We start from the raw sequence: 15,909 nt of genomic DNA on the forward strand, positions 1-15,909 counted from the left end.
TTTATCGTAGTCTCATCTCACCACAGGACGTGATTCCAGTGATTCAAGCTCTTGGACAAGTTGTCTTCTACAAACTGTTTGTGTGCTTTTTTGTTGCAGTGTTCAGCGTATGGTCTGAGCACTGACAAGTACGACGATCTAATTCTGCAACCTGTAAAGCAATGATGGCAGAACTCAAGCGTCTTTCTTTTTTAACCCAGCTTCTGAAGCACAGCATGAGGACTCAACTTCTTTGATCGACCCTTGCGAGGCCTGTTCTGACTGAAAAACATCTTGGAAAACCTCTGCATAACCATGGCCACTGTACTGTGACTCAGTTTTAGGGAGTTACTGATCTTTTTATAGTCTAGGCCATCTTTGTGGAGACCAACAATTCTAATGTATAAATCCTCAGAGGGTTCTTTACCATTGGGTGCCATCCAGTGGTCAGTATGAGAGAATTGTACTGAAAGCACCAAATATTAACTGCTATAATACAAGATACACAAATTTGTAGGTCCTGTCACGCAGACAAAAACATGAACATGATGAATACGACGTGTGCATAGTTAAACGATGTACAGCTATTATCACTTAGGGTCACTTGTAGTCACTTTTTTTGCCAGCTATTTTGACAGTAATGGCTGTATGTTGAGTTATTTTTAGAGGAAAGTAAATCCGTACTGCTTGTGTGATTTTATATATATATATATATATATATATATATATATATATATATATATATATATATATATATATATATATATATATAGTGTATGCATAGATACACATTATAAATAGATAGATAGATAGATAGATAGATAGATAGATAGATAGATAGATAGATAGATAGATAGATAGATAGATAGATAGATAGATAGATAGATAGATAGATAGATAGATAGATAGATTAGTTCTCTAGCTGCCCTTCAGAAGGCCTCACCCAGGCTTTAAATTTCACCTCTACAAACTCTTCTTGCATGGCTCTTCCTCTATAGATCGATGGTAAGGGAATCTGTTGTAATATGATGAGCGTTGCTGTTCTCTGGTGCCACAGACCCACAACAGCCAGTGTTCTGGGTCTGACCCCTGATTTCACTGATAACTGAACAAACAGCAAGGCCCAGATTAGACAGCACCTTGGGATATCTCTATAACTAGGGACCAATTACAGTAGAGTCTATCTTTTTGCCATTGCTAAGCAACTAAACACCCAACTGCTTAATCTAAACAATAAAGCAATACAGATAAGCCCAGTGTGGTAAATTGGTGTGCTCTGAACGCTAAAAAGATTTTGTGGAAATGAAAGGTTCAAATGAAGAATAAAAGCTATATGTAGCTTTCATAATGTTACTTGACTTGGCATAAAGCATTGAGTATTTATTGGCTAGGACATTGGTGTCCAGTCTCTGTGCTCTCAGAGAACCCACCATGCGTGGTGCATCAGGCATTCTTTATTTTGTCTGTAGTGTCACATGTGACTCAGCACATAGTAATCCAGTAAAAACAATCAGGTCATGTCCTTTCCCAAATTATCGCATTAGGAACCTATTCATCACAGATACATTCATAGATTTTTATTGCCATATTACGTTTCAGTACCATTAGGGTACGTAAATGCTCTAAAAATGTATTTTAGGAATACAGCTGTTTTTTCGGACATCTTGTGACCTTCTGTTTTTTATAACTGTTGATTCTTAAAATTCTTTCAGAGTTTGGACAAAGGCGTGCCGGCCTTGTCAGGACTAAAGATGTTTTCTGTCTTTTTGTCTTTTCAAGTATAGGCTCCAGTAGAAAAAATCTAGCACTCTACGCCACCAGTTAGATAACTTTTAAAACAAGATGTGACTGTATGAGTGATCGGGAAAAACCCTGATGCAGAACTAGTTAGGATTTTGTGGTTTAAACAAAGAAACAGCATGTCTAATATAAATATTTATCTCATTAAGTGAGGCATACATTTGTTATTGTTTTTTGTTTTTTTTTTAGATGCTCATAGTGTTGACTCATTTAACTGAACAATATATTTTTTTATTGTGGGAATAAAATAGTTTACATTCTCTGAATTGTACCTGCTTCATCCCCTTCCAGCTTGAGCGATCAAAAACAATACAATATGGGGTTGCTGCCCTCTTGTGGTATATGTTATTAAGCAGGAAAACAACAACAACAATCCTAAAAATAACAATAACAATAAAAACAAAAAGCCTGGGAAAAGTCTGCAGTATTAAATAACTACAGTGCCACTCTCGAGTACAAAAACCACCTGTGTGTCAGCCACTGCAAGAGGATAAGTGTTCTCTACCAGAGGTATTTCTGTTTCATGGCTTGAGTTATTTGAATTGTTTCTCCGCTTGCTATAACAGTCTATGTGGACAGATCTTATCTGACGTTAGCCTAAACCCCTCTAATACCTTTTGACGCGTGTCTGAGGACACCATGGCATAAAAATGGCTCGGGTTTTATTAGAATCCAAGAACTTAGTCATCTAGGCCTATATTTGAACAAACATTGAATCTCAGCAGACTTTCAGATACCAATTGGTCATTTTCATTTTCTTTTACAATTTATACAGCTTGGTAAATCTATATGTATCTGTTATCTGGGTAGGTGTGTGGTCTTTAATTTGCAATAAGTTCAATACAAAGTTATATATATATATATGTGTGTGTGTGTGTGTGTGTGTGTGTGTGTGTGTGTGTGTGTGTGTGTGTGTGTGTGTGTATATTCAGCAGTTCTTGTTAGTTTTTTTTGTTTTGTTTGTTTGTTTGTTTTCAAATGTTATGCAGTTCCATTCAGTGTATGCACTTCTGTCAGATTGTCATTAATGCACATTTTCAAGTAAAGTAAACGTGTGGTTTACAAAAAAAAAGGGAAAAGAAAAGAAATTAGGCCAGGAACTGGAGGAAGGGAGTTGAACATATGGTCAAACAGAGCACTTTCTAATGGGGTATTAAATATCCTCAGACAAGCTCTCGGGCGCTGCGCGTTTAGACCCTAAAAGCCGATAATGTACGAAGCTTCCTGTGCTCGCCGCCCGCTGGGAACACGATGATGGTTTGGATCAATTATAGACTCTCTTTCTTCCTCTCACCCCCCAACCCCCCCCCCCCCCCTCCCACCCTCCATCCCGCGCGCGCGCACGCACACACACACACAAACCACCACCACCTTCTTTTTTTCCCCTTGCACAGAAAGATGCGCGGTCATCATCAGCGAATTAGAATGAAAGAAGTGCACCATTCATACATACCAGAAAGACTGTAGCACAAGTAAAAGTGTAGAAAATGTGCATTGAAACATAAAGGCAGGTGCCTAAACTCATCACATCACCGCATTATTGCTATTTGGATCATTTGGTTGTTTTGTGCAGTTCAGAAGGCTCACCTGTCTGATTTGGCGTATTTCTGAAAGCTTTGTCTGCTTAAATCCTGGTGCGTTTGCGGTTCGGCTGAAATGCCCTGCGCGCGCCGTGTCCTCGGCTCTATCACTTGCGCGCTCGGTAACACGGACTGACACTTGTGCAGCTTCCGCTTCAGCTCCTGGATTTCATCCTCACGCTCCGCCAGGCGCCTTTCCAGCTCCTGGATTCTCTCCTCCTTCAGAAGCAAGATCTTGGCAAAGTCTTCCTCTAGGTCACTCATTTTTCGTTTCTTTTTTCCCCCCTTTTGAGGCGCTCCAAAAGTTCAATCGCAACGCAGGCGACAATGAAGGGTGCGCGCGCGCCGGACAACAGCTTACTTTTGAAGTCCGGAATCCACGTCGCTGGTCCAAGTGAACTCGGAGACTCAGGGCGCTGATGAGGATGATGATGATGATCACCTCTCATCCACAGAGCAATTCCAGCCCCTCTTCCGCCCCGTCACTTTACACACACACACACACACACACACACACACACACACACACACACACGCGCGCGTGCGCGCGGGAAGCACGGAAGGAGAGAAGGATCGCAGCCGTCTGTGATTTATTCATTCATTTCCGAGATGGAGCAAATCCGGAATTACTGCAAAGCCCTCACTCTCAACGTCGAGATAGAACAACTCAGAGCTCTCGTGTGTCACGTGGTGCGACAAAATGACGTAGCGGAGTGTAACTCGACTCGACTGTTATGCATTGGGTTGTGCGGGCTAAGATTCATTTGAACGTTGACTCAAAGTCAAAATTTTGCATTAGCAATTAGACAACATGGTCAACAGAGTGTTGACCATGTTGTCTAATTGCTAATGCAATTAGACAACATGGTCAACAGAGTGTTATGTGCATGAACTACTTTTCATTTGCTTTGACTTTAAGTCATATAGAAAAGTTTGCACACCTTTATGAAATTGCTGGATTTAAAAATATAAAGAAAGAGATAACATAAATGTCAGACTTGTTACATTCTCTCAACAAACAAATATACACAGATAATAGAAATGTTTGGTAATTAAAAAATAAAAATAAAAAACTACAATACCCTGACTGCATAAGTCTGCACAGTCTTAGTGTCTAGGTTAACCAGGCACATAAAAAGTAGGCATGTAGATAAATGCCATACACCTGCTATCAATTAAAGTGTTTCTGAATAAAACTAAATAAAAGAGTCATGGGACACAAAGAGTTGCCAAAGAATTATATAATTTTTGAACTGTACCATTCATGAGAGGGATATTAAAGAGTGTCAAAGGCACTGAATGTCAAAACCTTCATGAGTAGGTGGAGAAAATATGGCACCACAGAGACAAAGATCAGGAAGACACTCTAAAGTTGATGATAGGCGACTTCAAGGAGAAAACCTATCAGCAAAGCTACCAAGAGGCCAACAACAAGAGTGGAGGATCTACATGAATTTCTTAGATGTCATTTTCTGTATTCTGCACAATTTCGGACTATGGGAAAGGGTGGCAAGATGGAAGCCATTTTATTTTACAAAGAAGAATATGCAAGCCCATCTGAATTATGCCAAAAGATTCAGTCACCCCAAACCATGTGGAAAAATGGTCGGACAAGAAAAAAAAAAAACAATTTGGCCATAATTTTAAACTGTATGTTTGGCACAAAGTCAAGTCAAGTCATGTCAAGTTTATTTCTATAGCGCTTTTCACAACAGACATTGTCTCAAAGCAGCTTTACTGAATTTAAGAGTTAAGGTGAACGCTGTGTATTTATCCCTGATGAGCAGCCATGGTGACTGTGGCAAGGAAAAACTCCCCTAGATGTCATGAGCAAGAAACCTTGAGAGGAACCAGACTCAAAAGGGGTTCCCATCCTCATTTGGGTGACATCAAGAGTGTGATTATAAATCTTTAAACAATACAGAACATTGGAGATTGAGAACTAACATGAGCACTGGAATGTAAGATTATGAGTAATGTCCTTTCTACAGTCATTTACAGTCATTTGTGATTATGGAACCAGGAGCTACTGAGCAACTCATAAAATAGCTCAACATTTGTGATAATCATAGATCCAACACAAACTTCTACATGCCAGACACTCAGGCCTTTAAACACTCAAAGAGGTCCAATGTCCTAACTCCACATGAAGTGGAATCCAAATGGCACTGGTACATCTCTAGATGGTTCGGGATGTTTGCAGGGTTTGGCATCTACTTCTTTAAAGGTCCACAATCTTCATGAGGTGGGACGTGACTAGGGCTGGCGCAACCTCAGACACACTCAGTTATCCGAGCCAATTGAGCTGTATATTCTGGTTTTGATGAGATATAAAGCTGGGTATCATCAGCATAACAGTGGAAGCTAATCCCATGCCTTCTAATAAAATTTCACAAGGTTAGCATGTATATTGTGAAAAGCAGGGGTCCTAGAACTGAACCTTGTGGCACCCCATAATTTTACTTGCATTAACCTGGATAGCTCTCCATATAAGTCTACAAAATGGTAATGATCAGGCAGGTAGGATTTAAACCAGCTCAATGCCTGCCCCTGAATGCTGATGTAATTTTGTAGGTGATCTAGGAGAATGTCATGATTTATAGTGTCGAATACAGCACAGCAAAACTAATAGATCTAGCCTTGGTGTGAAGCTAAAAACAGACAGGTAGTTAGTGATTGGAAACCTGACTGAAACTCTGCAAAGATATTGTTCTCTTGTAAGTAGGAGCATAATTGGGCAGACACAATCTTTTCTAAAATCTTAGACATAAATGGGAGATTTTAATTGGGTCTGTAATTTGATAGTGTGTTTGGATCCAAATTAGGTTTCTTAATGAGGGTCTTAATAACTGCCAGCTTGAGGGGTTTAGGGACCTGACCTAAAGATAGTGAGGAGTTAATAATCTTCAGAGGAGGTTTACCAGCTCTATGTAACACTTCTTTCAGTAGTTTAGTTGTAATGGGATCTAACAGACATGTTGATTTGGTTTTGATAATAACATCATACAGCTATTCCTGTCCTACACATGTAAAGCAGTTTAGTTGATGATTTTTGGTACAATTGGATGAGGAGATGCTGTTAGAGGTTGGACCTTTACAATTGTTTTTCTAATACTTAATTTTTTTTCAGTCAAGAAATTCCTAAAGTCCTCACTACTAAACTGTGATGAAAAAAAAATTTCAATTACATAATTTGGTGTTGATTTAGCTACTGTACTGAAAAGAAAACTAGGATTGTTTTTGTTGTTTTTTTATGAGTTTGTTCAGGTTCAGGCTCTAGCAGCATTTAGCGCCTATCTGTAGCTGAGCATTCTGTCTTTATACGCAATTCTAAACACCTCCAATTTAATTTTTCTCCATTTTCTTTTAAGAATACGGACTGTTCTCTTGAGGGCATGCATATGGCAGGTGTTTTTTCTCTAACCTTTTTTAACCGGATGGGGGCAACGGTGTCTAATGTGCTAGTGAGGATAATGTCTATGTTGTTAGCCATTTTATCAAGAAGGCCAATACAGGGCACCATCCAAGGAACACCATACCAATAGAGAAGCATAGTGGGGGTAGCATCATTCTTTAGGGCTGCTTCTCTACAGCTTGGCCAGGAGCATTGTCAAGATAGATGGGTAAATGAATAGCTCCAGATACCAAGATATTTTGGCACAGAACTTTCTGTCCTCTGTCAAAAAGCTGCAAATGAAGAGGAACTTCACATTTTACATTTCACACATTTGACAATGACCCAAAGTAGTAATCAACATCAACAAAGAAATGTTTTCAGAAAAGGATAATCAAAGTCCTATGTAATATCAGTCCATGATATTAATGTTGCTATATTTTAAATGCATATCTTTATATTTAAAAAACCTGCAATTTCATAATGTTGTGTATACTTTTTACATCAACTGTATACATCGGATGTCTCTCTGGAAACTGTTTTATTAAGTTTATTAAGTTTTATGTGACTCTTAGGTCAATTAAAACCCCTTACCAACAATATTTCAAGTCCTAAGACTATGATGAAACCCCTGATAGAGAGAAAGAACAAGAAAGAGAGATTGAGAGTCTTGACATAATAAGAGTACATCATATTTTCATACTAGGCTTCTTCTTTCAATATGTATTTTTTATTGTTTTCTTAAATATTGTTCTTGCCTGGAAAACCTCTCATAATCGGAATGGAAAGCATTTTCCAGACATAATATTTAAAATGATTTCACTAAAAGAATATTAGTGTAAAATCTATCTATCTATCTATCTATCTATCTATCTATCTATCTATCTATCTATCTATCTATCTATCTATCTATCTATCTATCTATCTATCTATCTATCTATCTATCTATCTATCTATCTATCTATCTATCTATCTATCTATCTATCCCTAATGCCTGAGTGGTACTATAGAGTAATGCTGTGTTCCCCTGTTTACCTGAGGGACAGATAGGATTACAGGTGTTTGACGGTGCCCTTTTGGGTAAGAGCAGGAGCAGACATTACTCATCTTATTCCTGTTACACTACCCACAGAAAGCCAAGATTTAATGGACAAGGTGACACTGGCATCACCACTTTATCAGTTCTGCACCGAAATAAGAACAGTTAGGATATATTGTTCCTGATTCCTGCATTTATATAGCTGACAACAGTAAATATGTGCTAAAACATATCGTCCAACACCTCGTTCCTGTACACTAATTTGTTTGGTTGTGCCTCCATCCAAGAATGATGATATTTATAACCACACTGGGACATTTTTTTGTGTGTAATGCTTGTTTGTGTTTGCAACATAAGATAAAAAAAAAATGGCAAATGATGCTTTTCAGGATTTTAACTTTGGACTTTAAAGTCAGATGAAAATAAAAAAGAAAGTAAAGGCAGCAATTTTACCAAAAGCACCCTTAGCAGGAATGTACAATGTTCTTTATCTAGGCAGCTTGCTGGCATGCAATAGAGTGTGTGTGGCTTCTTTGGCATCTATTTTTACTAATCGAGCAAAAATAAACAGATGTCCATACTGTGTCTAAATGCCAGGTATGCAAAATTTTTCTATTGCATAAAAGCAATATTGCAGGCTTGCTTGGGAGATATTCCTTAAATATACACAGTATGTAGGTGTTAAATTCATTTACCATGTGAAGAAGTTTGCAAAGGAGCAAGAGGTGTGTGTGTGTGGGGGGGGGGGGGTGCTTTTGTGGACAAATGGACTGATGTCCCTGACTTATGCCCTGGGATAGGCACTGAAATCCCTGTGACCCTGAAAAGATAAAGTGTTTAGTAAAGATAAATAAATGAATGAATCTACTTGTTGCACTCACTGCAAAAAATCCTCTTCAGAGCCTCTGAGCCAATGAGATATTTCACCTTTTGCTATCAGGTAAGATTCAAGAATTAAAAAGCAGGTAAGTAAGTCTGCTTACAGAATATATTTCACATGTTTCAAAAGTAATACTTTTGTACCAGAAAAAAAAAATCTGGCTGATATAGCTGTGTTAAGGGGCACAAATGGCATTTCTAGTACTTCTCAAAACTCGCGTCCCCAGTTTATCGCGAAATTGCATTTGCCACATGACTAATTTGTTTTGCTGATTTTCCCAGTTTCTCACTGATAGCACTATAAACCAAAAAACTTATAGGTAATAGTTTTTATGTTGAAATAATGAAATTTTTGAGGTGGCGGCTGTTTATCATGTTTTTTTGTTTTGGAACATAACCATCGCGAAAAACAGGAGTTACTGTATTCTTATTGCCTGTACGTTGGAGTAGCCAGTTAGGAATTCCCAGGGCAGAGGAAAGCCTGTCTTTTTTCTTCTAACACTCTAGCATTTAGTATCTTCTTATATTCTGTCAGCTGGTAATTCTCACCACGCTGCTTTTCCTGCTCTCTAACCATTTACATTTTCCCATCACTATGTCTTTCTCTCTTTTTCTCTCTAATCACACTTATTGTCTCTCATTGTATCACTTTCTCACATGGCATGCCAGGTGTATTTTTAGATGATTGTTTCGACAGCCCACTGATTTTTTTTTTTTTTTATCAGATTTGTGCTTTCTTACAAATCAAGTATAAGATATGCTTCCATACTGTGCATTCTCACTTATTATTACACTCTGCCAAAATACTTACATAACATACTATTTTATCTCCATGGGATACAATGTTTAATTTTATTGTTAGTGATTCACAAAGCTTTCACCAGCCTCTATTGAGACATAATTAATTTAAAACTTGTCACAAGCTTTGCTTGAGCAGCATATATGACATTCCTTAGTCTTAACATAGTCCACCAACGTTATTTGTGTATCCATCTGAATGGCTTCACATCCTTTGCATTCTATCATATTTGTGGTGTTAAATATTCTGTAGTCACTGGTTATAACATATATATAAAAAAAAATCATATGACAGCTATGCAGAAAGAGTGCAATGTAATGCAAGCCATAAAAGGAGTTAAGCTCAAAAGGTAAGTTAGATACCTATTTCCCTGTCGCTGGGCTGAAGACAGAGCTCTACATCTTATGCATATTGAGCAAACACTGCACTTCGAATCTCATAGCACAACTGCCTTACATACTTGCTTTCTGCATACCATCTGTCTTGACTATAACTGTTGTTTACACAACATTGTGCATGTAATGCAAGCTCTATGCTTAGTTAATATTCAGTGCTAAATTATTTAGTAACCAGTATTCTGACAGAGCTGTTACTGTAAATTTGGGTTTGTGTATGGCCTCAGTAAATGTGTGCATGCAGTGTTTGTATTTTCATTGATGTAAAAAAAAGGAGGTCAAGGACAATGTTTATTTATTATAATATATTATTTATTTTAGGTGTAGGGCTTTGTTCCAAAAGCTTAATAACCCACAGATGAGTTCACACTGGACATACTACAATGGCTCTGAAGTTCTAAAAAAGATACACTATTTCCAGTTCAGTTGATTTCAACAGAATACAAAGTACTGCATGTCACATTTTACATAAATGCACTGGATATTTCTGGACTGGTGCAAAATATGTTGACAGGCAGGATTGGTGTAAAAACATCAACAATGCATATGCATGATTTATAATAATGTGCACGTCACTAAAATAAATAAATTATACATATAATATACATCTAAAATCATGCCACCTAGATTAAACAGGTACTATTTTAATCAGTAGTCTACTCCACTGGCAGACAGTAAAAGCTTACAGATTCTGATTGACATTTTAAGTTTGGGCATACAGTCCCCAAGTTGGGGTGGTGCCATGGGAGATGACTGAGAACAAGAGGACTTTGTTGCTGAGAGCTGTTGTCTGTGCTTTAATAAATTACATAAATCGAATTAACTGGCTGCACTTGATTGCTATCCAGAGACAATAGGCTCCTTTATTTAGCAAAAACTTTTACTGTTTCACTGGCAGTCTTCAGTTCTTATTGGATATTAAGATTCACAGATGCAAATTACATGTATAAAGAAGCGAACCAACTTTCAGGGAGGACAGAAGTAGTGCAGTTGGTTTACAACCCACCCACTACAGGTCAGGGCATGAGTTCAGCTAGAGGACAGTTTACATACCAGTTGAAAAATATGCTACTGTTATTTGTGTTAAATATGGAATACAATTTTATTCTAATAGTGATATACAATAAAGTTGATTGCAGAGCAGGGGTGCAACAATAACTGCTTTAACTCCGCTCATGAGCAAGCCAAAAAGAAAGGAGTAAGTATGTTTCTATTAGCTGTGTGTGAGGCTAGCAGGCAGGTATGCTAGTTATGTTTATTTACACAAAGTGTTGTATGGTCATAAGCTCAGGCTCATAAAAAGCCCAGGCCACTAAAGATAGCAGTAAGTGACTCCAGGAGCAACTATAAATTACCACTGTTAAGAGCCCCATTAAAACTACTCCTGAAGGTTCTGCACTTTTCAGTAACAGGGCTTAAACTTACTGTATGCCGATGACATCAGTAATCCCGCCCATGTCCTACTGTGTCAAACATCAAGCTGTCTAATTCCCTCATAAGAAAACAAACCGTGTTTTACTGGTTCCTTGTCAATAGCAGTAAAGGACTGACCTATGTTTTGAAATGCAGTGGCCATGCCTTTCTCTGTGAACTGCACACCAGGTGGCTTAGTCCCCAAAACAGTTCTATGACCTGCTCAGACCTCAGACCCTCCAGCCATGCATTCCATAGGCTCCCCACCTGCATAACTCACCAAACATATAATTAAGGGTTAGTGAGGTGATAAAGATGTCCACAAAGCAGGCATGCTAAATGGGAAAGACTTATTATTGTAAAAAAAAAAAAAACCAGCCTGTTTTTGCATTTAGACAGGAAAAAAGTGAGGGAAAGTGGCTATGAATTCAACAATTTAATAAACACTTTAAGACTAAAGCAACACACTCCTGTTATATTTGCAGTCCATAAATATACTGCATGACTAATGTAATATAGCAACCAAAAGAATGTGAATAGTAAAATAAATAAATATCTTACAATGGTATATGTGACTGTGCTCAGAATGATCAAATCCCTTTGTAGTTCAGGTTTGAAAGTAATTCTTTCATATGTCATTCTGATTATACCTGAATAAAGAAGGTTGCTGGATTTTCATTGTTTTATCTTCTACTACTGAAGCCATGGTCCACCTGGGGCTAACAAAACATGTACCATGGAAACCATGAAAGACATCATCAAAAAGTGGAGAAATCTACGGGGAAGTTACCAACAGGACATCTCCAAAACTTCTCCACTAGAATATCAAAAAGTGTTTGGTCATTCCCTGCATGTAAAATTGTTATAAGGTAAGGTAACTGACAGAAAAAAGCTAGACAATGGTTTAATGGCTTAATGGCTTAAGCTTTAATTTTTACATCACAAAAAATGTGTGTAAATTTACCAAGGTTGACTAGTCTTCAGTTTCAACTTTACATCTTGATACCACTTCTCAATTAACTGTTTAAAATGTTTTAAAAGCACTTCACAAAAAGAAAAGAAAACTGCACAGCAGACTAGCAAAATGTCATCACTAACAGACAATGTAGGCAAATAAAATATAATATAATATATAGACATATAATTAAGATATAACAAGAATAACATATAATTAAATGAAATAAAAAAAACAAAAAAAAAACATCATGTATCTTTATATGTGAACATTTTCATCTCCAAATAGTCTCTTCCAAATTCAGTTCCATTTCCACATTCATAAAGGTCTCCTATATCTGAGCCACAATAAACATATCTAATGTGTGGTCTTGTTTAGTTTTTAATTTCAATCCAGTTTTCACTTCCCTGCTACCATGTTTTTTCTGGCTGTACATCCATGAATGTGGATACAAAGTATGTGTGTGTGTGTGTGTGTGTGTGTGTGTGTGTGTGTGTGTGTGTGTGTGTGTGTGTGTGTGTGTGTGTGTGTGTGTGTGTGCGCGTGTTTCCCCTTATCTGTATGTCTGTTATAGTCCCCAGAGAGTCAGTCAATGGAGCCATGATCTCACCAGGCCTCTCAAATCCTATATTTCCCCAGTGGTCTCCACAGCATGAAACTAGAAACTAAGTGACAGCAGCAGTGATCAAGAATGAGACAAAATCACACATGTCCACTTTATCTTGTGCTGTTTTTAGGAACCAGTTTATTGCTGATGTGCAGGAAAGAGAAAAGTAATATTACAATCACTCCTGCCTACAGTTTCTAAAGATAGAAAGGAAAATAGGACTGTCTGTCAACTAAAGCTAATCAAAGAACAAAATTAATCTTTCAGCAAAACAATGTGGCCCAGTGCTTCCCTGCTAATCAAGTGAGGGAGTCATTTCCTCATATGGAGCTGAGTCCAGGTCTCTGACAGATGATGATGGACGAGGCAGTCCATTTGTTTTTAATTTCTGGGTTGTACATTGCCATTTATGTTTGTTTAGCAGTGGTTGCCTGGTTGATGTTTGTAACACCGTTGCATTTTTACTTGACATAACCGGAGAGGCAGCCACCAAGTCCAAACGGGTGTCTACTGTATGTACAAGACACAAGTGTAGGTGTATGTTCCAAAGTGTAAAGCTTGTTTATATGAGGAGAGTGCAGTATATATAGGAGGTGCTGTATCTGCACATACATATCTGAATTTACAAGCATATAAAGTCCTCAGAGCATAAAGTTCAAGCTTTCATTTAAGAGCGTAAAACATGCTAATTTTTCGAGTTGTTTCTCAAGTCTCTCAGGATCCAGGCTTTATTCTACAAGTTTTGCATGGTGGTCGCAGTCCATAAACCAGCCTATTAATGAGACAAACTTTTATGAAAAACAAAGGGCTTGCATAAACTTGGCTCTTTCTTATTCAGCTTTGTCTATTTTCTTATTATGGTAACATTATGTGCAACATCAAATATTCAGGTCACACTCCCAAACAATAGATCAGTTCCACGAATATAAATAGCTCTGAATCTAAATTCTGCAAACAAATGCTAGGCCCAAAATAATGACTTTTATTCAAGTTCCAATTTTAAAAGCACATTTTTTGGTGACACATTGTGAAGCTGTATGCGAATTGGCTCATACAGCCACGTATGAGCACAAAGCATTACAGATCACAACACAGTCAGACAACCTTCCTTTTCAACATGTTGACCTCCAGTCTGCAGAAAAGAACAGAACAACTTAGTCAGAGTTTATTCAGTAAGGCCATTGACCGGCCCAGGCTGGAAGACATGTCTGCTTTCTGTGTGACTACATTAGTCTGGGCATTAAAGCATAGACAACAGCTGATGTGTTTGTGTTATTGACTATGCACAAATAAAATACGCTATTAAACAGTAAGATTTAAACATTAAACTATTTAAGGACACTCCCGATTGCTGTAATAGTGTATCATCTATTGCTGTGCTCTACAATGCATTCCATTGTGCAAGTATAAAAATAAACAGTGGGATATCATTAAAAGAAGAAAAATAGGACAGGTCATGATTGCAAAACTGTTCACTGGGATGGTGAAAGGTCAGAAGCAAGACATAGGGCAAGTGAAAGAAAAAACTAAATATATTTATAATAAATGTGTAATGACCTGTATCTTGCCATTTATTGTCAACACAGAAGAAGCCAGTGCTCAAAATAAAATGACCCCAAATTTCACAAAATTGATATATGGCTCTAGACAGATAAAAAAAGACATACACTTATTACTTTTAGCCTTGGATGTTCTACCCTTGAGCCAGAACTGTCAGATTCCTGAAGACTGCAGTTTGATTTTTCTCTTTGCACTTCCACATAGCGTACACAGTATGCACTATGTATCCAACAGAAACTTTTAACACTAAGTTTTTGTTCAACAGGAAATTAATAAACATACTGTATATATGTATATATGTTTACACACACACACACACACGCTATATGTGAATTAAAAAAGTCTCAGGACAACGTGATGCTCAGTAAGTCATCTACAGTCCTACATCACCTGTAGCATATGCATTGCAGAAATCTGTGCTTTAAAATCAATAAGCCATGCTTAAGTCTCCAACTGATCGTCACAATTTTGGAGGGATATTCTGTATATTATGATCTATTGGCACTTAATATGAAACAAAAGGAGTGTGTGTTTTAATCCAGCTGTAAAGCATTGGGGTGTCACCACCCTGTATTGGGATGTTTCTCTAATAAAGGTACTGAAACAGGACAACAATTCTAAGTATGTCTTTAAAGTTTGTACAAATTAGCTTAAAAATACTTAAAATACATAAAATGTAAGTATTAATTTATGTAAGATGTAACAGCTGAGGTGACATATATGCTTTTTACTGTGCCTTGAAAACTGCGATTTATTTATATTGAGTTCTCTGAATAGAGAACTCAATATAAATAAATCGCAGTTTTTGGCCCGCACGCATGTCTGATATTATTTTTTACACTGTACAAAGCAAAATGCTACCTATTTGCTATTTTTACACATTGTGATCCATAAAAGCATAAAGAGGGCAATCTTCTCCTAAGTCATGTATATTAATGCTATAACAATTACTGATGTGAAATATATTGTATATGAAGGTAGTGTTAATGTTACTTGATTTGATTAGAAGATTTTTAATCTTAAATTGCACTCACTGACCAAAAAAAAAAAAAGCTGAGAACTTCTGCTTTAGTGAGTACTAAATGTCTGGCTTGTGAGACTGTGGCATGAGAATCCCCCAGAGGCAATACGAAAATAAATGCATGTTGATTTTTAAAAATGTAGGTCTTAAAAAAAACTCATAGAAACAGCCAATGTTCCTACAGTGGTTTTCGTTACATTCAGTGGTGTGTTTTTAACCGGGGGAAATGTTCTGTATGTGCATAAAGGGTAAATATACCCTTGTGTATAAGGCAGAAATACCCTTTCATGGTAAAAGTTTATTTTCTCTTACTGTACATGAATTTCTAAAATTTACAGGTTTATCTGATGTGTTATATATTTAAGCAAAATTTAAGCAAAATCTCACCCAGATCGCTTGTTCTAGCATTTAAAAAAATATGCTGAGGGGACAATCAAAAAGGTGACAATATACATTTCTTTACACTACATTCTATGTACATTTGTTAA

At 37.2% G+C, this 15,909-nt stretch overlaps 1 protein-coding gene across 1 annotated transcript in view; it reads right to left on the minus strand.

Annotated features, from left to right (window-relative positions):
- Positions 1-4,085, minus strand: part of prkg1a (protein kinase cGMP-dependent 1a) — a 76,998-nt gene extending 72,913 nt beyond the window's left edge. The window contains exon 1 of the mRNA XM_083539673.1: positions 3,367-4,085. Coding sequence (XP_083395799.1) covers positions 3,367-3,623 — 257 coding nt within the window. The 5' untranslated portion in view covers positions 3,624-4,085. The remainder of the gene's footprint in view (positions 1-3,366) is intronic.
- Between the last annotated feature and the right edge of the window lie 11,824 nt (positions 4,086-15,909).

This window comes from Silurus aristotelis (genome assembly GCF_946808225.1).
Source record: "Silurus aristotelis genome assembly, chromosome: 4".
Lineage (NCBI taxonomy): Eukaryota > Metazoa > Chordata > Actinopteri > Siluriformes > Siluridae > Silurus > Silurus aristotelis.